The 16,535-nt window shown below is 40.0% G+C and overlaps 1 protein-coding gene across 7 annotated transcripts in view; it reads left to right on the plus strand.

Moving 5' to 3' along the window:
* Window positions 1-16,535, plus strand: part of DIP2A (disco interacting protein 2 homolog A) — an 84,329-nt gene that overhangs the window by 39,850 nt on the left and 27,944 nt on the right. For 5 of the 7 annotated variants that reach the window (XR_005257531.1, XM_038142134.1, XM_038142136.1 and 2 more), the window contains exons 5-18: window positions 3,430-3,675; window positions 7,122-7,250; window positions 7,805-7,924; window positions 8,799-8,996; window positions 9,845-9,936; window positions 10,217-10,327; window positions 11,077-11,200; window positions 11,455-11,564; window positions 11,971-12,073; window positions 13,000-13,064; window positions 13,384-13,477; window positions 13,893-14,012; window positions 14,738-14,852; window positions 15,771-15,910. Coding sequence is in view for 6 of the 7 variants with exons in the window: in XM_038142134.1 (XP_037998062.1) it covers window positions 3,430-3,675; window positions 7,122-7,250; window positions 7,805-7,924; window positions 8,799-8,996; window positions 9,845-9,936; window positions 10,217-10,327; window positions 11,077-11,200; window positions 11,455-11,564; window positions 11,971-12,073; window positions 13,000-13,064; window positions 13,384-13,477; window positions 13,893-14,012; window positions 14,738-14,852; window positions 15,771-15,910 (1,767 nt within the window). In the remaining variant the exon portion in view is untranslated. The remainder of the gene's footprint in view (window positions 1-3,429; window positions 3,676-7,121; window positions 7,251-7,804; window positions 7,925-8,798; window positions 8,997-9,844; window positions 9,937-10,216; window positions 10,328-11,076; window positions 11,201-11,454; window positions 11,565-11,970; window positions 12,074-12,999; window positions 13,065-13,383; window positions 13,478-13,892; window positions 14,013-14,737; window positions 14,853-15,770; window positions 15,911-16,535) is intronic. The other 2 variants (XM_038142137.1, XM_038142139.1) reach the window with 1 other exon arrangement.

Below are 16,535 nucleotides of genomic sequence, written 5' to 3' on the forward strand. Positions count from 1 at the left end.
AGGGGGAAAAGGTAATCTTCTGTTGTCTCACAATGAATTTTCTGGAGGTTAAGGAAATCATACAACATACTGTGCTAGCAAGCCAAGTGGTTTGAGGCCAGTGTCTTGTATACAAAGAAGAGGGATTTCCTAATATGTTTTATTTTGAGAATGTGCCCATGTCTTTTGTAATGTGGCCCAGGAGCAGAAGCACACTGACTTCTACTGCCCTTCTCCATCGTTTCCAGTTCTTAACCCCCTTCTCTAAAAGAAGAGTTCAGGTATGCTGCTCTCCTGCTTTCTGAGCTGTATTTCTTCTTTCTGTTCTTCCCATTTAAAGAGAATTGCACTTTAGTTTGCTAGTCACACACTTAAGTATGTTATTTTAGTGGGTTCTCCAATTATTTCATTAGTTAATAAACAGTAATCCTCTGTGTTCTTGTATATGGTCTTCCTTGAGCCTTAATGTTTTTTCCTAGAAGATATGCTAAGTATTTTTATTAAAGTATCTTTTTTTTTTCTGAGCAACTTAAAAAGAGTCTAAGATGCTATGGAGAGAATGTTAGGTTGTGTGATAAAAGCTGCCCTGCTCACCTGCAGAGGAGCATGGGGCACGGCAGGTGAGGCAGCCCAAATAATGCCCTGTCCCGGGAGCCACCAGCCCCATCTGCACAAGCCCAGAGGGACACTGGCAACAGCAGCAGGCAGGAAGGCAAGTTCAGGACTCTGAGAAGGGTCACCTGTCCAGGCTTATCCCTGGAAAGCCTCAGCCCTCCTGGCCAGGTGTGAGTCCCATCAAGACCAGTCAGCACTAGAGCACCTTCTCGACTGGGGGGAGCACACAGAGGGGTGAGGGACACAGCGTGGGATGCAGGGCGAGAGTATTTCAGAACTGTGTGAGTCTTGTTATGGGATGTTAAGGTGAGGAGGTGCAGACAGGCAAAGGGGCAGACTTAGGGAGGAACAAGTGTGGGGAAAGCAGCAGGATATAGGATCAGTAGGGCTGGTGGTGTGTAAATGGAACATGTGCCCAGCCATGCTCCCGAGCCTGGACTCCATGCTGTACATGTGTGTACAGAGCAAGAAGTTGTGGGATCTGTACGTTTTTTGTGTGTTTGTGCTGCTGGAATGTCATCTTCTGATGTGCCTGTGCAGGTGATCAGCAGAGAAGCCAAGTGTGCTCACACTGGGATTGAGCAGGGTGCAGTAGCACCTTAAATAGTAGGAGCTGAAAACTGGTGGTCATGGCCACAAGCCTGCTGGAGTTCATGAACTATTTGGACAACGCTCCCAGGCACTTAGTGTCATTGCTGGGGTGTTCCTGTGCAGGGCCTGGAGTTGGACTCAGTATTCCTCATGAGTCCCTTCCAGCTCAGGATATTCCTACTCAAACCATTCTGTGAGTCCATGGTTCTCAGCACAGTGTTAAATCCAGCTCCTGGCTGGCAGTAAAGGAGCTACATTTATCAGTTATCCTTCCAAAAATTTTAGCATACTTCTGGTTTTGTCCTGTTGAGTCTCTGATCCTTCCCACACGAATTTCCTGTGATCAGAACTGGAGCTGAGCCTTCATGCAAATCTGGCTCAAAGAGGGGTGGCTTCTGTGTCTGTCTTGGGTCAGCTCCCAGCCAGGAAGAGCTGGAAGCCAAGCACACAGTATTCTGTCACTGTTCTGTCACCACACACCAGGATCCATGGATTAACCCCTGCCACTGCCACAGAGCTCCTGCTGGGGTGACCTTGCTACTTCATGGTGTATTTATGTTTTGATATTAGAATACTTTTACTGTGGATCCTCCATTTTTGTACACAGACTTCCTTTGTCTTTAATCTGGATAAGGAGATATTATCAGAGTGTGTATTCTGTGAGAAACCTGCTTTTTCTGTAGTTCTCTTTCTTCCTCTGAAGTGATTAGAAATGGCAAACATGGTGGTTTGGTTTGTTGGGGTTTTTTTATGCCTGGCTGTTCATAATCCCATCTTGTTCCATATTCCTGGGATTATTTATTTTTGCTTTCTGTCTAAAAGAAAGGGAAAGTTGAAAGCAATATGGGACAGGTTTGGCTTCTCTCCAGGGGCAAATGGAGTCAGCTTCCAAAAACTCCAAATGTGGCAGCAGGCTGGAAGTATCACATGGACTCCAAATGGGGATGCACCACAGCTGAATCTTCTCAGAGATCTGTTGTTTGGGTATTTTCATTCAAAATTGTCGTGTTTGATGAGGCAGGTCAGATAATGAGATATCTACAATTTTGACTTTGAAAATGCCATCAAGATAATGGGATTCTTATGAAATGGTTTTTTGGTTTTTTTAGATTCCTAAAAGAAATTAGTCTGAAGTTAGTGGAAATGCACATATTCTTGAAAATCAGAAAATTAAAGAGCTGGTAACTGAAATGCATTGCCCAAGATGAGGAGTAGGTTTTTTTTATGTTGCTTCAAGAAATGTATATGGAATTGTATCTAGCTGAACAATTGTATCTAGACACTTATGTGTCCAGAGGATTAAGAAAACAGCCAAAATTAAGGTTGCAGAATTCCTGGTGTAACCAACCCCAGATTTCCATGTCTAGGACTCTTAGAGTATAGTAACAGACACCCTACCTTATATAAATCATGTAACAGATCAAGTCATTAAAATTCAGCAGTTTCTTTACGAGGGCAAGATTTTTTTCTGTAGTAAGACTTTCTGGTTTTCATTCAAAATCACAAGGGATGTATTTTCTTGATATTTAGAATTACCTTTTTATTTTTTCTTGGATGGAGAATAAATAAGGAAGGATTCCAAAGGGAAACATCTGGAAAGTTGTAAGTAACTGGATGGTAATTGAATTAGGAGCCCTTTGTCAGACTTTCTAATGACAACAAATATACATCTAGAATGAAAAGATGCTTTACTCAGCATTTCTGTGTATTACTCATTCATATCAGTTTATGTGGTTAAAATACATGTTTTGTAATAACTCTTTCATTGAACTTCAAAGCACCACGGTTTTTTTAGGAATTAGTTCTCAAAACAATCGGAAAGTGAAGAATTCCCTTCCCCTCAAAAAGAGTAAAAGGGCATAAACAATAACAACAAAAAATGGGTTTTATTCAGGTGTGATGTGATAAAATTTACCTGTTCAGAACAGAAATATGTTTTCAGTGGCCCACTATCTTCTGCTGTAGGTAGAAGCCTTTTTTAACTCTCACATCATTCCAAATGTTGGACGTAACTGAAACTTCGCTCCAAGTGTGTTCTGGCCCTAATGTGTAGAAGTTGTTGTCTTAACCCAACAAACGGCAGCAAGAGGGGTTTGTGTGTGTGACTGTCCCATTCCTTTAGTTCACACCTCTCACGTGTAGCACGTGAGGAAGCTGCGCGGAGCACGGCCCAACACCGTGTTCCTGGTGCTGGGTCATTCCCATTCCCACATTACAGGCCTCTCATCATTATTTTGACCACAGACACATCGTCAGCATCAGAAGATGAGGGCTCGTTGCGGCGGCAAGGGCGGATCAGCTCCACTCCGTTCCAGAGCCATTCCAACGTAGAGCCCTGGCTTAACCGGGTCATTCAGGGCTCCTCCACCTCATCCTCTGCATCCTCCACCTCATCTCATCCTGGAGGGAAACCTGCTGCTGCTTCCAATACAGCTCCTGCCACCACTGCTGCCACTGTGCTTGCAGATCTCATGGCACACACGCAGATAGGTCAGTAAACCTGCCGGTGTGGTTGGAATGAAATCAGATTACAAATCCCAAAGCAGGGCTAAACACAAAGGTCTTCACCAGGAGATACCTGTGAATAGCCTTAAAATGTGCAATTCACAGACCAGGTAGGTATGATGTGTATTTATTTAACCCAAGCCAGTTGCTCATGAGATCTGAACGTGCATTCTTCTTGGTAAAATGCTTGCTTTACCAAGAAACTAAGGTTCAGTTTTAGTGGATTCCAAAGCAGAATTTCAAAGGAATCCTGGTTTTGGTGCATGCTTTCCAGTCTGCATGTATTTACCCTAAACAATGTCGGATTGTGTATTTCAGATATGATTCAGTTGGTAAGCACCCAAAAGACAGAAAAACACACAGAATCTTTGGGAAGGTTACAAAATCAGAGGTACTAATTATTAGGGAAATTTTTTGCTGTTTGTATAAAACCTTTAAAGAAACCTAAGATTTCATATTCCCATTTCCAAGCTTATTAATAATGAGAAGTTTGCAATTTTTTTTGTCCTTCATGGATGTAAGAAAGAGGTAATCTGTCACCACTTCCCTTTGAGCCATTCTGGATTTCATATTATGGATTAATAAAAATTATGTTTAACTCCTTTGAATTACAAAGTCAATTATGACTAACCTTTTAAGCTTAACTGGGATTGATGAAATTCTTAATATAGCTGTAAAAACTTGCAAGATACTCAAAATGTAGCATGGCATCTGGTTATGTCTCATGCCCCAGGCCAGATAGACCTGTGTATCAGGACTGTTTAATCAACAACATGCTGAATCAATGCCCTATATGCAAAATCAAGGCCTTACTAAAGAGTTCAGAGTCCACCATTTAAGCAGCTGAATGTTGGGCTGTATGCAGGTTTAAAATTTCATTAATGTTAAATAATTATAGTATCTAGAAGGAAGGAAGCTTGGGGATCTTTAAGAGCTGATCTATTAAAAATACTTACAAAGATAAAATTTCCAGTGCCTTTGACAAAAAAAAAAAAGAAAGAAAGAAAGATGTATTTTCACATAAGAATGGTCTTCCTCATTTCTGCAATGCTTGCCATGTTCTATCAGTTTTCATTCCTAGCTTGGTAACATTCATGCATGGCCAATGTCAGTTCAGTTGGGACATCTTTCCTGTCTGCATGTATTTTCCTAGCTCACAAGAATATGAAAACTGACTCAGTTCTTACACTGCAAACTTTTATGACTCTTGATAAATATTCACATACTTTCTAAAAGGGGCTTTGATTTGTCCTAGAGCATAGAAGATGAGTTTATTTATTTTTCAGATAGTGTGCTGATATCAGCAATCTGAAAGGCATCTTACATATCTTAATTGCCATGCCATACTGAAATATTCTGTGTTTTGGTTATGTACTGAATAGCTATTCACAGTTTTGAGATGTTGGAGAATTTAAATTTAGCAGCTTGTTCCCTTACAGTTCATCTTCTCCAGCCTGCATTTTTAAGGATGAGCTCAAACTAAGTTCCCAGGCAGTAAACTGAACTGTTGGAAGTGCAAGATTGCAGTATTTAGTGGAGTCAGATAGAAATGTGCATCACTTTAAAGATGTTTGTCTTTCACTTAATAGCAGCAAGGACAACCCTTCATGCAGGGGGATTTTTTTTTTCTTTTGTGTAATAATTTTTTTTTTTAATGAATAAGGCTGGCGGTATGTCCTGGTTTTTTTCAAGGTCACTATATCAGCTGTGGAGTATTTCCCACCTTAGCTCTTAGAGCAGCTGGAAATACAGATCATGATGGCTTTTAATTCTCTTGTCATATCCCATTTGTTCTTCCTTTGGACACTGTTCTCTTGCATTTATCTCTGTCTTGTCATCACTAATGGAAAGGTCCTTCAGTCTGAATCCAATTAACCTTTCTTCCTGAAGTCATAAGTCTGCTCACACTTTCTTTTTTAACTCCTCACCACTTCTCTTACCCTGCTGTGCCCTGGTATTTCTGGATGATACAAACTAATAGCATGGGGTCTCATGGGCATTGATTAATAAAATGCTCAAATTATTAATTAAGCTAATGCAGTTTTAATCTGAGCATAAATCCTGAAAATTGAACCTATTCTTTCTCCATGCATAGTGAGACATTGCTAGTCCCCCGAGGGTTTGTCAGGTGGGAAGTGGGAACCAGGTACACTTGTCTCTGTGGCCGAGTTGTGTGCTACAGGAAGCCTCTGGTTTGGTACTTTGGGAAAGCTGAAGGAAAAAGAAAAAAACAGCCAAAAAGCAACTTGAAAAATGTATAGAACAGAGTGAGAGCATATGCATGAGGCAGGTGTATACATGGGCTCTCTATGGGTCCTGTGCAGTGGCTATACAGGTCAGCTTTACACAGTTATCTTTGTGCTACTGAATCCAGAGCATTTGTGTGACAGATTAAGTAACGCTTTCTCCTTCATGTACCTCACCCACATGAAAGGAATTTAGTCTCTGCAATGCAAACATTGGCATTACAGTGATTTGCATTGGAAAGGATGGGAATGGATTTAAATTTTTCTCCTGGTGATCCCTCTAAAACCACTTAGAGCTGGACTTGTGGCTTGTATATCAGCTCTGGAAATGTGGGAGCAGTGCAATAAGCACTTGGTGCAGTGCAATAAGCTGTCTTGGGGCTGATCAGTGCCTCATAGTGGGGGATTATGTGTGTATTTCACAGCACTGCCCAGATCTCCCTCTGCCTGCAGTTTTTCTGGCAGGGTTTGTGACATGCTGAAGTCCTCCAAGGGCTGTTGGCAGAAAACCCTGGGCAGCAGGGTTTTCTCCAGCTCTTCCCTGCTGCATTCCTATTTTTACTCATCAGGATTCTAAATATTTCAGTCTTCCTGTTCTTGCTGTCTGTTGTTTAAACACTTCTCAAAAATACTGCCATTTCCTAACCTATTCAATTCAAAACCATTCTATAACCATGGTTACATTTTTAGAATGATGATAGCAACTTCTTACGGGGGCAGTTAGTGATAGGACGAGGGGGAATGGTTCTAAATTAAAAAATAAGAGAGACCCAGATTAGAAAGAAATTCTTCCTTGTGAGAGTAGTGAGGCCCTGGCTGGCACAGGCTGCCCAGAGAAGCTGTGGCTGCCCCATCCCTGGAAGTGTTCAAGGCCAGGTTGGATGAGTCTTGGAGCAAGGTCTGGTGGAAGGTGTCCCTGCCCATGATAGGGGGTGGGACAAGATGAGCTTTGAGGTCCCTTCCAACACGAACCATTCTGTGATTCTGTGATATTCCCTGAGCATTGCTCTACAGCCAGGAAATGGGACACAGCTCCAAGCAAAGCAGGCCTGTGCCTCCATGTTGTAAGGAGGTTCTCTAGCCCCTGTGAGGATTTGTGAAATACCCGCATGTAAGAAGCAGTTTTGATTATGTTGATTCTTAAGGTGCCTGATGAGCTCCTGTATCTGTCTTGCATTCCTGCAGAGAACCACTCTGCCCCCCCTGATGTGACCACAGGCCTGGTGGAATACCTGCACCACGAGCGCCCGCAGGTCGCATCCGTGCGAGGAGTGCCCAGAGGCTACAGCAGCAGCATTCTGGAAACTGCAGATGGTGATTGCATTATAGACCTCCCACCTTTCCATCTGTGTCCCCTTGTGTATAGATATCTTCATATGCATCTTAATTTTATATTTCCTCAGAGCTTTAAATTTTGACAAATATAAAAACATGTATTTACATTTAATTTAACATATGCAAATGAAAATCAGCATTTAACATGTTTTGTGTTGTGATTATTTGTACAAACCCTGTAAAATACTGAAAGATTCACTCATTTTTTCCAAGCATTCTGATGTTTTCAGAATGGAATGAATGTTAAGGTGTAGTAAATACCTAGATTCCTGGAGAAAAGGATATTCGTGTTTCAGTTGAAATCTCATGGAGGGATCAGTGGTTTGAAAAGCTAAAATAAAGTGTGAGAAGGTGTCTGCATCAGCCAGGTAACAGCATTGTTGGAAAGCAAATAAATCCATAGTGGAAACTCTTACTAGTTAAAGCTGTTTTCTTCCAAACAAGGTACTCATCCTGAATGACTTTTTCCACCTGAAAGTTTTAGTGTATTTTGGTTAATATGTGATAAATAATAAATCTTTTCCATTTGGCAGGTGTCCCAGTGAACAGCAGAGTGTCCTCTAAAATCCAGCAGCTGCTAAATACTTTGAAAAGACCGAAGCGCCCACCTCTGAAGGAGTTTTTTGTGGATGATTTTGAAGAACTGCTTGAAGGTTAATTTTGTTTCATATACATTTTTTACTCCATGTGTAAGTGGTTCATGACAGAACTGATACATAGCAAGTGTTGGTTTCTCTTCTCAATAGAAAACTAGTCATGGTAAAATTAATACAGTGGAGCAAGAAAGCTCATTATGTTATCACAAGTGGAAGACAAACTCGACCTTCTTACTCAGTGTGACATTTCTGAGCAGCTGCCACTAGAGTTCCCCTACTATTGGTCTGATACTTGTAAGATACGATGTTTTTGTGATTCTAGTCTTTTGCTGAAGTTTCTCCTGATGAATTTCCATTGAGGTGCATGTCATTGTGAAAAGCATCACTTGGAACCATTAATTTTGCTGGTTGTCTACACTGAGCGTTGGCTAACTTCAGGCCAGGACTTTGCTAACTAAGATCAAGATACTTCACTTTCTGGAGCAGCTTGGAGCAGGATTTAAACAGAAGGCCTTTCTTTAAAATTATATTGCTAGCCAGGCACAGTGTCATTTTTCATCACCTGTTGAGAATTTAGTGCAGCAAAAATCAGTGTCCAGATGTCACTGAAGCCGTTGTCTCTGATAGTCCTTCTTGACTTAAGGTGGCTTTCATTGAAACAGATGTTGAGAGCAAGCAGCAGAAGACAGCAGAGAGAAGTGGGCTAGAGATTCAAATTCTGGTCTTTTGGTAATGTGGAATCACAACTCTGAAGTGATGGTCACTGTTTTTTGGGAAGCCAACAGATGATTAGCATAGCATCATCATAAAGCAGAGGGGAAGTAGCGATAGCTGTGAGGAAGAGGTGAATGGTTCAGAGAACAGCCTGTGAAGTGTAACCTACATATTTTGTACAGACTGACATTTTCCTTTTACTGTGCTCTGGTTTTAGTGCAACAGCCTGACCCGAATCAACCAAAGCCTGAAGGAAACCAAGTGAATGTACTTAAAGGGGAACCCCTGGGGGTTGTGACCAATTGGCCCCCCTCACTGCTGGCTGCCCTGCAGCGCTGGGGAACCACCCAGTCCAAAGCCCCTTGTCTGACAGCGTTGGATACCACTGGGAAAGCAGTTTATACCCTGACCTATGGTACGTGTTGGAGCCAGCTGCGAGGAGGAATTAGGTGTTCATCATGAAAGAACAGTTTGCCTTTCTTCAGAGGGACTGCCTCTGCTTGTAACACATGGTTGGAGATTGCTGTAGGAATGTAAATTATTCATTCCATGTATATGAAAAACGTTTTTAAAGAAGTTAAGGAAGAGAAAATGTTTATTGCAAAACATATTGGTTCTTTCCTAGTGGCTATTTGTAAATCTCTTAGAATTGTGTGGGGTTTTTTTAATAAAACAACACTAAAAATAGCCCAGTGTAAACTGGGAGGTAGAAACAGATGACTAATAATGCACTCTTCAGATTCCCAGAGGAGACATTCCATTTTAACATCCTCTTGCACAGCCTTATAGAGAAGACTCATACCTCAGGAGCATAATCAGGATGTTAATGGCGGGAAGTGAAACTTGCCTGTATTAATGACTGAGAAGTATTATAGTAAATTGCATTTTTGGGGAAAATAACTCTGTCCTTCAGGATAGCTCACTGCAGCATTTCCTTGTATAATAGGTTAGAATGTTGAACTTTATTGTTTGCATTCTCACAGATGAAGGATGCAGGAAATATAGCTGAGCAGCTGCAGTAATTTAATTACTCTTCAGTGGAGCTTTCAGTGTTGTTTAGAATAGCATGTTTAGTTTTACATTTAAAATTTAAAAAAAAAAAGGAAAGAGGTAAACCAAAAAGAAGCCAAGTTCTAAATTGTACTTGGATTCAGCCAACTGTTGTGATACCATCATGCTTAGTGCATGTGTGAGAGATGATATTTGCCAATTAAGTGTTAAAATTTTAGTTTCTGCTTCTTAATTTCTTCTTTTATTCTTTAGGCAAGCTATGGAGTCGAAGCTTGAAGTTAGCTTATACCCTGCTAAACAAGCTAACCACTAAGAATGAGCCCCTGCTGAAGCCTGGAGACCGGGTAGGATGCTGTTGGAAGTGGTCCCTATGGATGAAATAGTGAGGAACAGCTTTAGCTGAAGAAAGTCTTGTAATAAAATATTGTAATAATATATTGTGAAATAATCATTACTGGGACTTACAATAATACACTGTCTCAATACTTAGTATTTCTCTGCCTGGTTATCTATGAACCTGGACATTGTTGTGAAAATTTTGTTCTACAAATTAAAAAGCAGTCATTCCCCCCCTGCCAAATGACAAAATAATATATATTTTCTTATTTTGCTATATTTTTGTAGGTAGCTCTCGTATTTCCTAATAGTGATCCAGTTATGTTTATGGTGGCATTTTATGGATGTCTCCTGGCAGAACTTATTCCTGTCCCAATAGAAGTTCCTCTGACAAGAAAGGTAGGCAGATACATTCAAGGTTTTTATGTTTGATAAATAAATGAAGTGTTTGTGTGTGTGTGTGTATGTCTAAATCCTACAGTCCTTTCATGGGGTCCTTCAGAGCCTGCTCTTTAGAAGGCATCAGGTGGACTGTTCAGTGTACATTCTGTGCTTGGAATTAAATTCAATATTCAGTTAAGGAGAGGGGGAAGTAATATTAAGCTAGTAATTTAGGTATTTTACGGTATGTAATTGTAGAAATTATTTTAATTCATTATTTTCAAAAACATGTGCAGAAGTATTTCTCTGAGTATATCAGAAAAAGGTTCTTTTTTCAGCTCTGATACTGAGTAATGAGGCAGGCAGAGACACCATAGTTACTGAAATACAGATAAAATCCTTCACACCTGGAGATTGTTAAGGAAGAGCTAAAGAGCTACAGGCTCTGCTCCTTCAGTATGTCAGGACTCAGAAACAGCACCCAACCAGTTTTCTGTTTTAGCAGAATTTATAAACATCCTATTGGGTTGTGGAGGGATATACAGACATTGCTTCTGACACTGCTTTTCTTATTAAATCTGCTGCAAATCTTAGCTGGCACTAAGCAAAACTTAATTTTCTCAGTCATTTAAAGGTCTTATGGGATTGAGTTTTGTTTTTTCCTGTGATATAAATTGATTTAATGTTTTCTAAACATGAAGAAGTTACAACAAACTGTCCAAAAGCTTTGTTATTTGTAATTTTGCTATTTCTTTGTTCCTCTACAGGATGCTGGCAGTCAGCAGATTGGGTTTCTTTTGGGCAGCTGTGGAGTCACGTTAGCTTTAACCACTGATGCCTGTCAGAAAGGCCTCCCAAAAGCTCAGACTGGCGAGGTGGTGACATTCAAAGGTGTGGTTTTATTTTTTATGGGATAAAATGAGATATATTCATTGTTGCTGTCAGACTTCAGTTTTTGGGTTTGCTTGCATGGTTCTTACACATGAAGAGCTGCCTTGATTGTAATTGCAGTGCTTTGTGCTGTTTCTTCCTCTCTGGCAGGGGATTTTGCTTTTGCTTGCCTCCTGTCATTATCCCCGAATGCTGGGGGAAAAACTCTGATGTTTGGAACTGTGGTGACAGTAGCTTTTATTTTTTCTTTGAAGGCTGGCCTCGTCTCATTTGGTTTGTGATTGATGGGAAGCATCTGGCAAAACCAGCCAAGGACTGGCATCCCCAGGTCCGGGATGCCAGCGCCGAGATTGCTTATATCGAGGTGATGCAGTGTCATGCGATAACTTCTGTGGTTACTCTGTTGTAGTTTATGGGATGTTTTCTTCCCCCAAACTCTGGATGCGATAAGGGAGACAGCTATAATATTTTAAACTGTGAAACAACGTTTCCATCAGGCTGCCAGGCAGACTGTCAGTTGAGTGACTGTGTGGAGTCAGGTTGAAGATTGGGGATAATCAGCATTTTGGGATCCCCAGGACAGTTTAGTTGGACTAGAGAAACAGATTTTTTACCACATTAGTGTATTCTGTGGGCATAAATATATTTTTATGCTAGCTTTTTGAATTTAAAAAGCTGGGTTTGTTTTTATAATATGTTTTCAATTCACTACTGTAAATTTTCTTGGTTTTGCTGTTAATCTAATGCTTGCATACACTTTCTCTTCTCAGTACAAAACAAGTAAAGAGGGCAGCACAGTGGGCATTACTGTATCTCATGCCTCCATGCTGGCACACTGTCATGCACTGACTCAGGCATGTGGTTATTCAGAAGGTAAGTTAGATAGGTGTAACTTTAAAATGATACTGACAACTTGGCATCTTCAGACAATTCATGTTGCATAATCATGTCTGCTCTCTCCAGAGAACTTCAGATACAGAATAGTCACTTCAACTGCAAAGGGAAAGACAAACTTCCTCATTTATAAAGGGTGTGATGTGTGAAAGAGCATTAAGCCACCTGTGAAATTGTAATCAAGGAGGGGATCTTCCTCTTACCTAATCATGTTCCACAAAAGAACATCTCCCCCGGGATGTGAATATAGTGAAAGATCTACTTGTTTGCAGTCATTCTTCCCATGAACAGCCAAGAACTGCACTTGTTTTTGACCATCTGTATAGAGTTAATCTGTGCTACCATTTAACCAAGTATTTTTCTGCATACATCCATCCTGCAGCAGTGAAAAGCAAGTTTTACCTAATCAATGCAAGATGTCTCTCAAAAATCAGGTTGAATCCTTGACTTAAAATCTTTGATTATTATTTGTTTTTTTGAATCATATAAGATACTCAAATTCCTCAGAGAAAATATTCAAGAAAATTTAGTAGAGCCACTGTGATATTTCTTACTGGATCTAATTCTTTCAAATACAGATTAACTTTTTCAGTTCAGCTGAAGAAGTTTGCTTCAAGATTAAATTTTCAGTGTGCATAGTTCATTGGCAGATGGAAAGGGTATTATAATGAATCAAGATGTTAAATACCTTGTAATATTCTAGTCTAGTAATCATAATTCAAAGATTATTGCAATAAATAAAACAAGCCACTTGGAGCTTAAGCGGCCTGCTTGTTATAGGCAACAGAGCTTTGGTTTCTCAGCAGTCATGGAAGTTTCAGAGTTGCTTGAACAAATATTTGCAGTTCTTAAGTATTTTTATAAATATGCCTTTTAAATCTGATATTTTTTCCCTTTGCTTTCAGCTGAAACACTAACAAATGTCTTGGATTTCAAGAGAGAGGCTGGCCTTTGGCATGGAGTGTTAACGGTGAGTATTGCAAGAAAGGCAAAAAACTGCAGCAATTTGCTTCTTTCATTGGTAGTGTACTGGTATCAGAATGAGGCTGTAAATTCATCATTTCTCTCAAATGTTTTTTGATTCAGTATTTATATTTTTCAGAATAAACTGTTGCTTTTGCCATACCTGGTGTAGTGTATTTTTTCAGAGTATATGAATAGTTTTCACTCCCAGTTAACTGTAGAGTTATGCTGTAGCTGGGATGATGGGGGGGTTTATTTAAGCATTCTTACATGTTCTGTATTTTTTAAGGCACTTGGAAGTTTATTTTTGAATCTCTTTCTTCTAGAGTGTTATGAACAGGATGCATGTCATCAGTATTCCCTATGCATTAATGAAGGTTAATCCACTTTCCTGGATACAGAAAGTCTGCTCATACAAAGGTACCCTAAAGGTTGTTTTAATCCACCCATCTCTTTTTGGGTTATTGAAAACAAATTAAATTGTTCGTGCAAAATGTCTTTGTATCACACTGATTACCCCATTTCAGTATTCTGTGTGCTCATAGTTTCACTGATGAGTGATGTTGATGGCTTCTTCTGAGAGACCTTTGAAGAAACTGTCTTTCTTAGTATTTGAATTTATAGCAAACATTGAAATTCTGTGATCAATCCATCTGAAGACACTGAGTATACACATGTTATAGTAGTTGAATATTTGGTGTTTGTATTTGTTTTCTACATTTGTAGTGTCATAAATTTTGTGTGTAGTTCCATAAATTTGAAACACTTACATAATTTTATAATTGGTCTTTATTTTGTTCTGCACACGCAGCATAATTATTGTTTTGACTTCCAGCCCGTGTAGCAGTAGTAAAATCCCGTGATATGCACTGGTCACTTTTGGCTCAGAGGGATCAGAGAGATGTCAGCCTGAGCTCCTTACGGATGTTAATAGTGGCAGATGGAGCCAATCCATGTGAGTATGGATGTGTTTCCTGAGTGTCAGTCTTGCCAAGATTCTCTCTGTTGTAAGCCCTGTGTCAGAGCTGATGCCTGGGGAGTTAAGCAGTTTGTTCTGTAGTAAAACACTATTTGTGGGCCAGTGATGCCACTCCTTTTTCATTGATGTTTTCACTTCTTGGCTATATTTACCAGTGTAAATTATTTTTTTGAACTTCATGTTTTCATTAGTGCTCTACTCTTCCTTGAATTGACTTGAACTGATACCTACAAGATAAAAATATAGGTATAATCCACTTTGGCCAGGTGCTAGAGGCCTGGTAGAATTGTGAAGATATGTCAGAAGCATTTGATATTTAAGTGCTATGATCTCTGTTTGAAACAATCAGATAGGAGCTGTTTAAGAAGTGGATATAAAGTTACCCTTAGTGACAAAGGATTCTGATCCTTGAAGGACTTCCCATGTTATTAAGTGCTGGTGAGTGCTACCAGAGGAGGAGTACGCAGTTGGGAATTTCATTCAGTGTGGTTGTTAGTCACTGGGAGTTCTTTTTTCCGAATTTACTCTCTTACAGTGGACTGGAATGCCTTTCAGACAGCTGGAAAGAGTATTTGGTTTGTTCATGAATCCCACAGTATTCATATAACTGAGCTAAGAGTGAGCACACACTTTGAATTCCTGCAGCTCAAGCTTTCCTGCTCTTAGAAAAATGTTTCTGATTATGTGATGGTTCTTTCTAGGGTCAATATCTTCCTGTGATGCATTCCTGAATGTATTTCAATCCAGAGGGTTGAGACCAGAAGTAATCTGTCCTTGTGCTAGTTCTTCAGAGGCACTAACTGTTGCTATTCGCAGGTAATTCCCTTTCCTGAGAAGTGAACGGAAGCTTTTCTTGACTATTGAAATGTGTCATAGAATCACAGAATGCTTTGGGTTGGAAGGAGTTCAAACCCCCACCACGGGCAGGGACATCATACACTACACCAGGTTGCTCCAAGCCCCATCCAGCCTGGCTTTCAACACTTCCAGGGATGGGGAATCTCATGTAAAGGTGATAGTCAGAAAATACCATAACCCACAAAGAGATGCCCAAAGACATGGCAGAGGAAATACAAAGCTCACAGGTGTCTCCTTCACTAAAGGATGGGTGATTTTTGTTTATTTTCTTTAAAAAATTTAATATTTTCTAAGAATAGTCAGGCAGAAGGTGTTTTTTTCATGCTTTGGGAAAGTTAGGTCTCATTCTCACTGAAGGTATTAGAGAGCCTTTTAAAATGCCCCCAAAACAAGACTTACTTATCTGGGAGGAAGAAGATGGTGAATCCTCAATCAATTGCTTATGTACAATGATTTGTAAACAGGGGCCTAAAATAAAATTAAAAAACCAACATATTTGTAGCTGGTCTGAGAAACGTCATTGGATTTCTGGAGATAGTAAGGGATGCTCTGAGAAACAGAAATACTTTAATTATTAACAGACAAATGGATGGGATATGCTGGATTTTTTATAGCAGTTCTGATCAAAATGTGCCTTTTCAGAAAGTCAACTTCAAGAAAACTTGAAACAAAAATCTTTGAAATTTTGGAGAGTTTTGTTTTAGCTCTTTCTTCATTTAGTTACTATATAAGTATTGAACTCTAATTTGTTCAAAGTGAGAAACCATTCTTTTTCTTAACCTTACCAAGCCTGAGAAACCAGCAGAATGTTTTTCGTGACCCTCTCACCAGTATTGGTCTATTGTTTCATATCTAACTGGACTTTCTGTCTTCCAGACCTTCTGAACTGGGTGGCCCCCCTCCAGGAAAAGCAGTGTTATCCATGAATTGTCTGAGTTTCGGCGTGATCAGAGTGGATACAGAGGAGAAGTTGTCAGTGTTAACTGTGCAGGATGTTGGGCAGATTATGCCTGGAGGTAGGAAAGCATTTTTTGTAGGTTTCAGCATATTCCAAGTTGTCTTTGTGTGCGTGGAATAAATAAAAATGTTCAATACCTTTAAGGTAGTATGAGTTATGTTTTGACACATTACCTAAACACATGATGGATTCATGCACAGTAAAACTGAATGACCGTAGATTTTGGTATGGGCAAATGTTTTTGGCTTGTTGCAGAATTGTTTTTGGAATGGAATGGAGTGGAGTGGAATAGAATAGAATATTTCACTTGAAAGAGACCTCATCTCAGACCCTGCAAAGGTGTTGGAACAATTAATTCTGGAAACTATTTTCTCATGCCCATGGAGAACAAGAAAGGTTAATCCGGGTTACTCCTGATCACTATTTCCTAGTGACATCTCTTTGCAACACTGTTGTTCCTGAATTAGGTAGAGCTGAGTATTGTTCCTCAGCCCATTAACTGAAGCAAAGAGACTTTGTCTCACCCTTGTTGTTCTCACTTGAGATCCAGCATTTGAAGAGGAGAGCACTCTGAGGAGGGTTAGTAAAGGTAGGATGCCAAACCAGACCTAAGACTGTGAACAGTGGGATGAAGGACTGGACACTTGGTGCCATCTACTCCAGCTTATAGGCTGGCAGTTCCC

Source organism: Motacilla alba, chromosome 7 (assembly GCF_015832195.1).
Source record: "Motacilla alba alba isolate MOTALB_02 chromosome 7, Motacilla_alba_V1.0_pri, whole genome shotgun sequence".
NCBI lineage: Eukaryota > Metazoa > Chordata > Aves > Passeriformes > Motacillidae > Motacilla > Motacilla alba.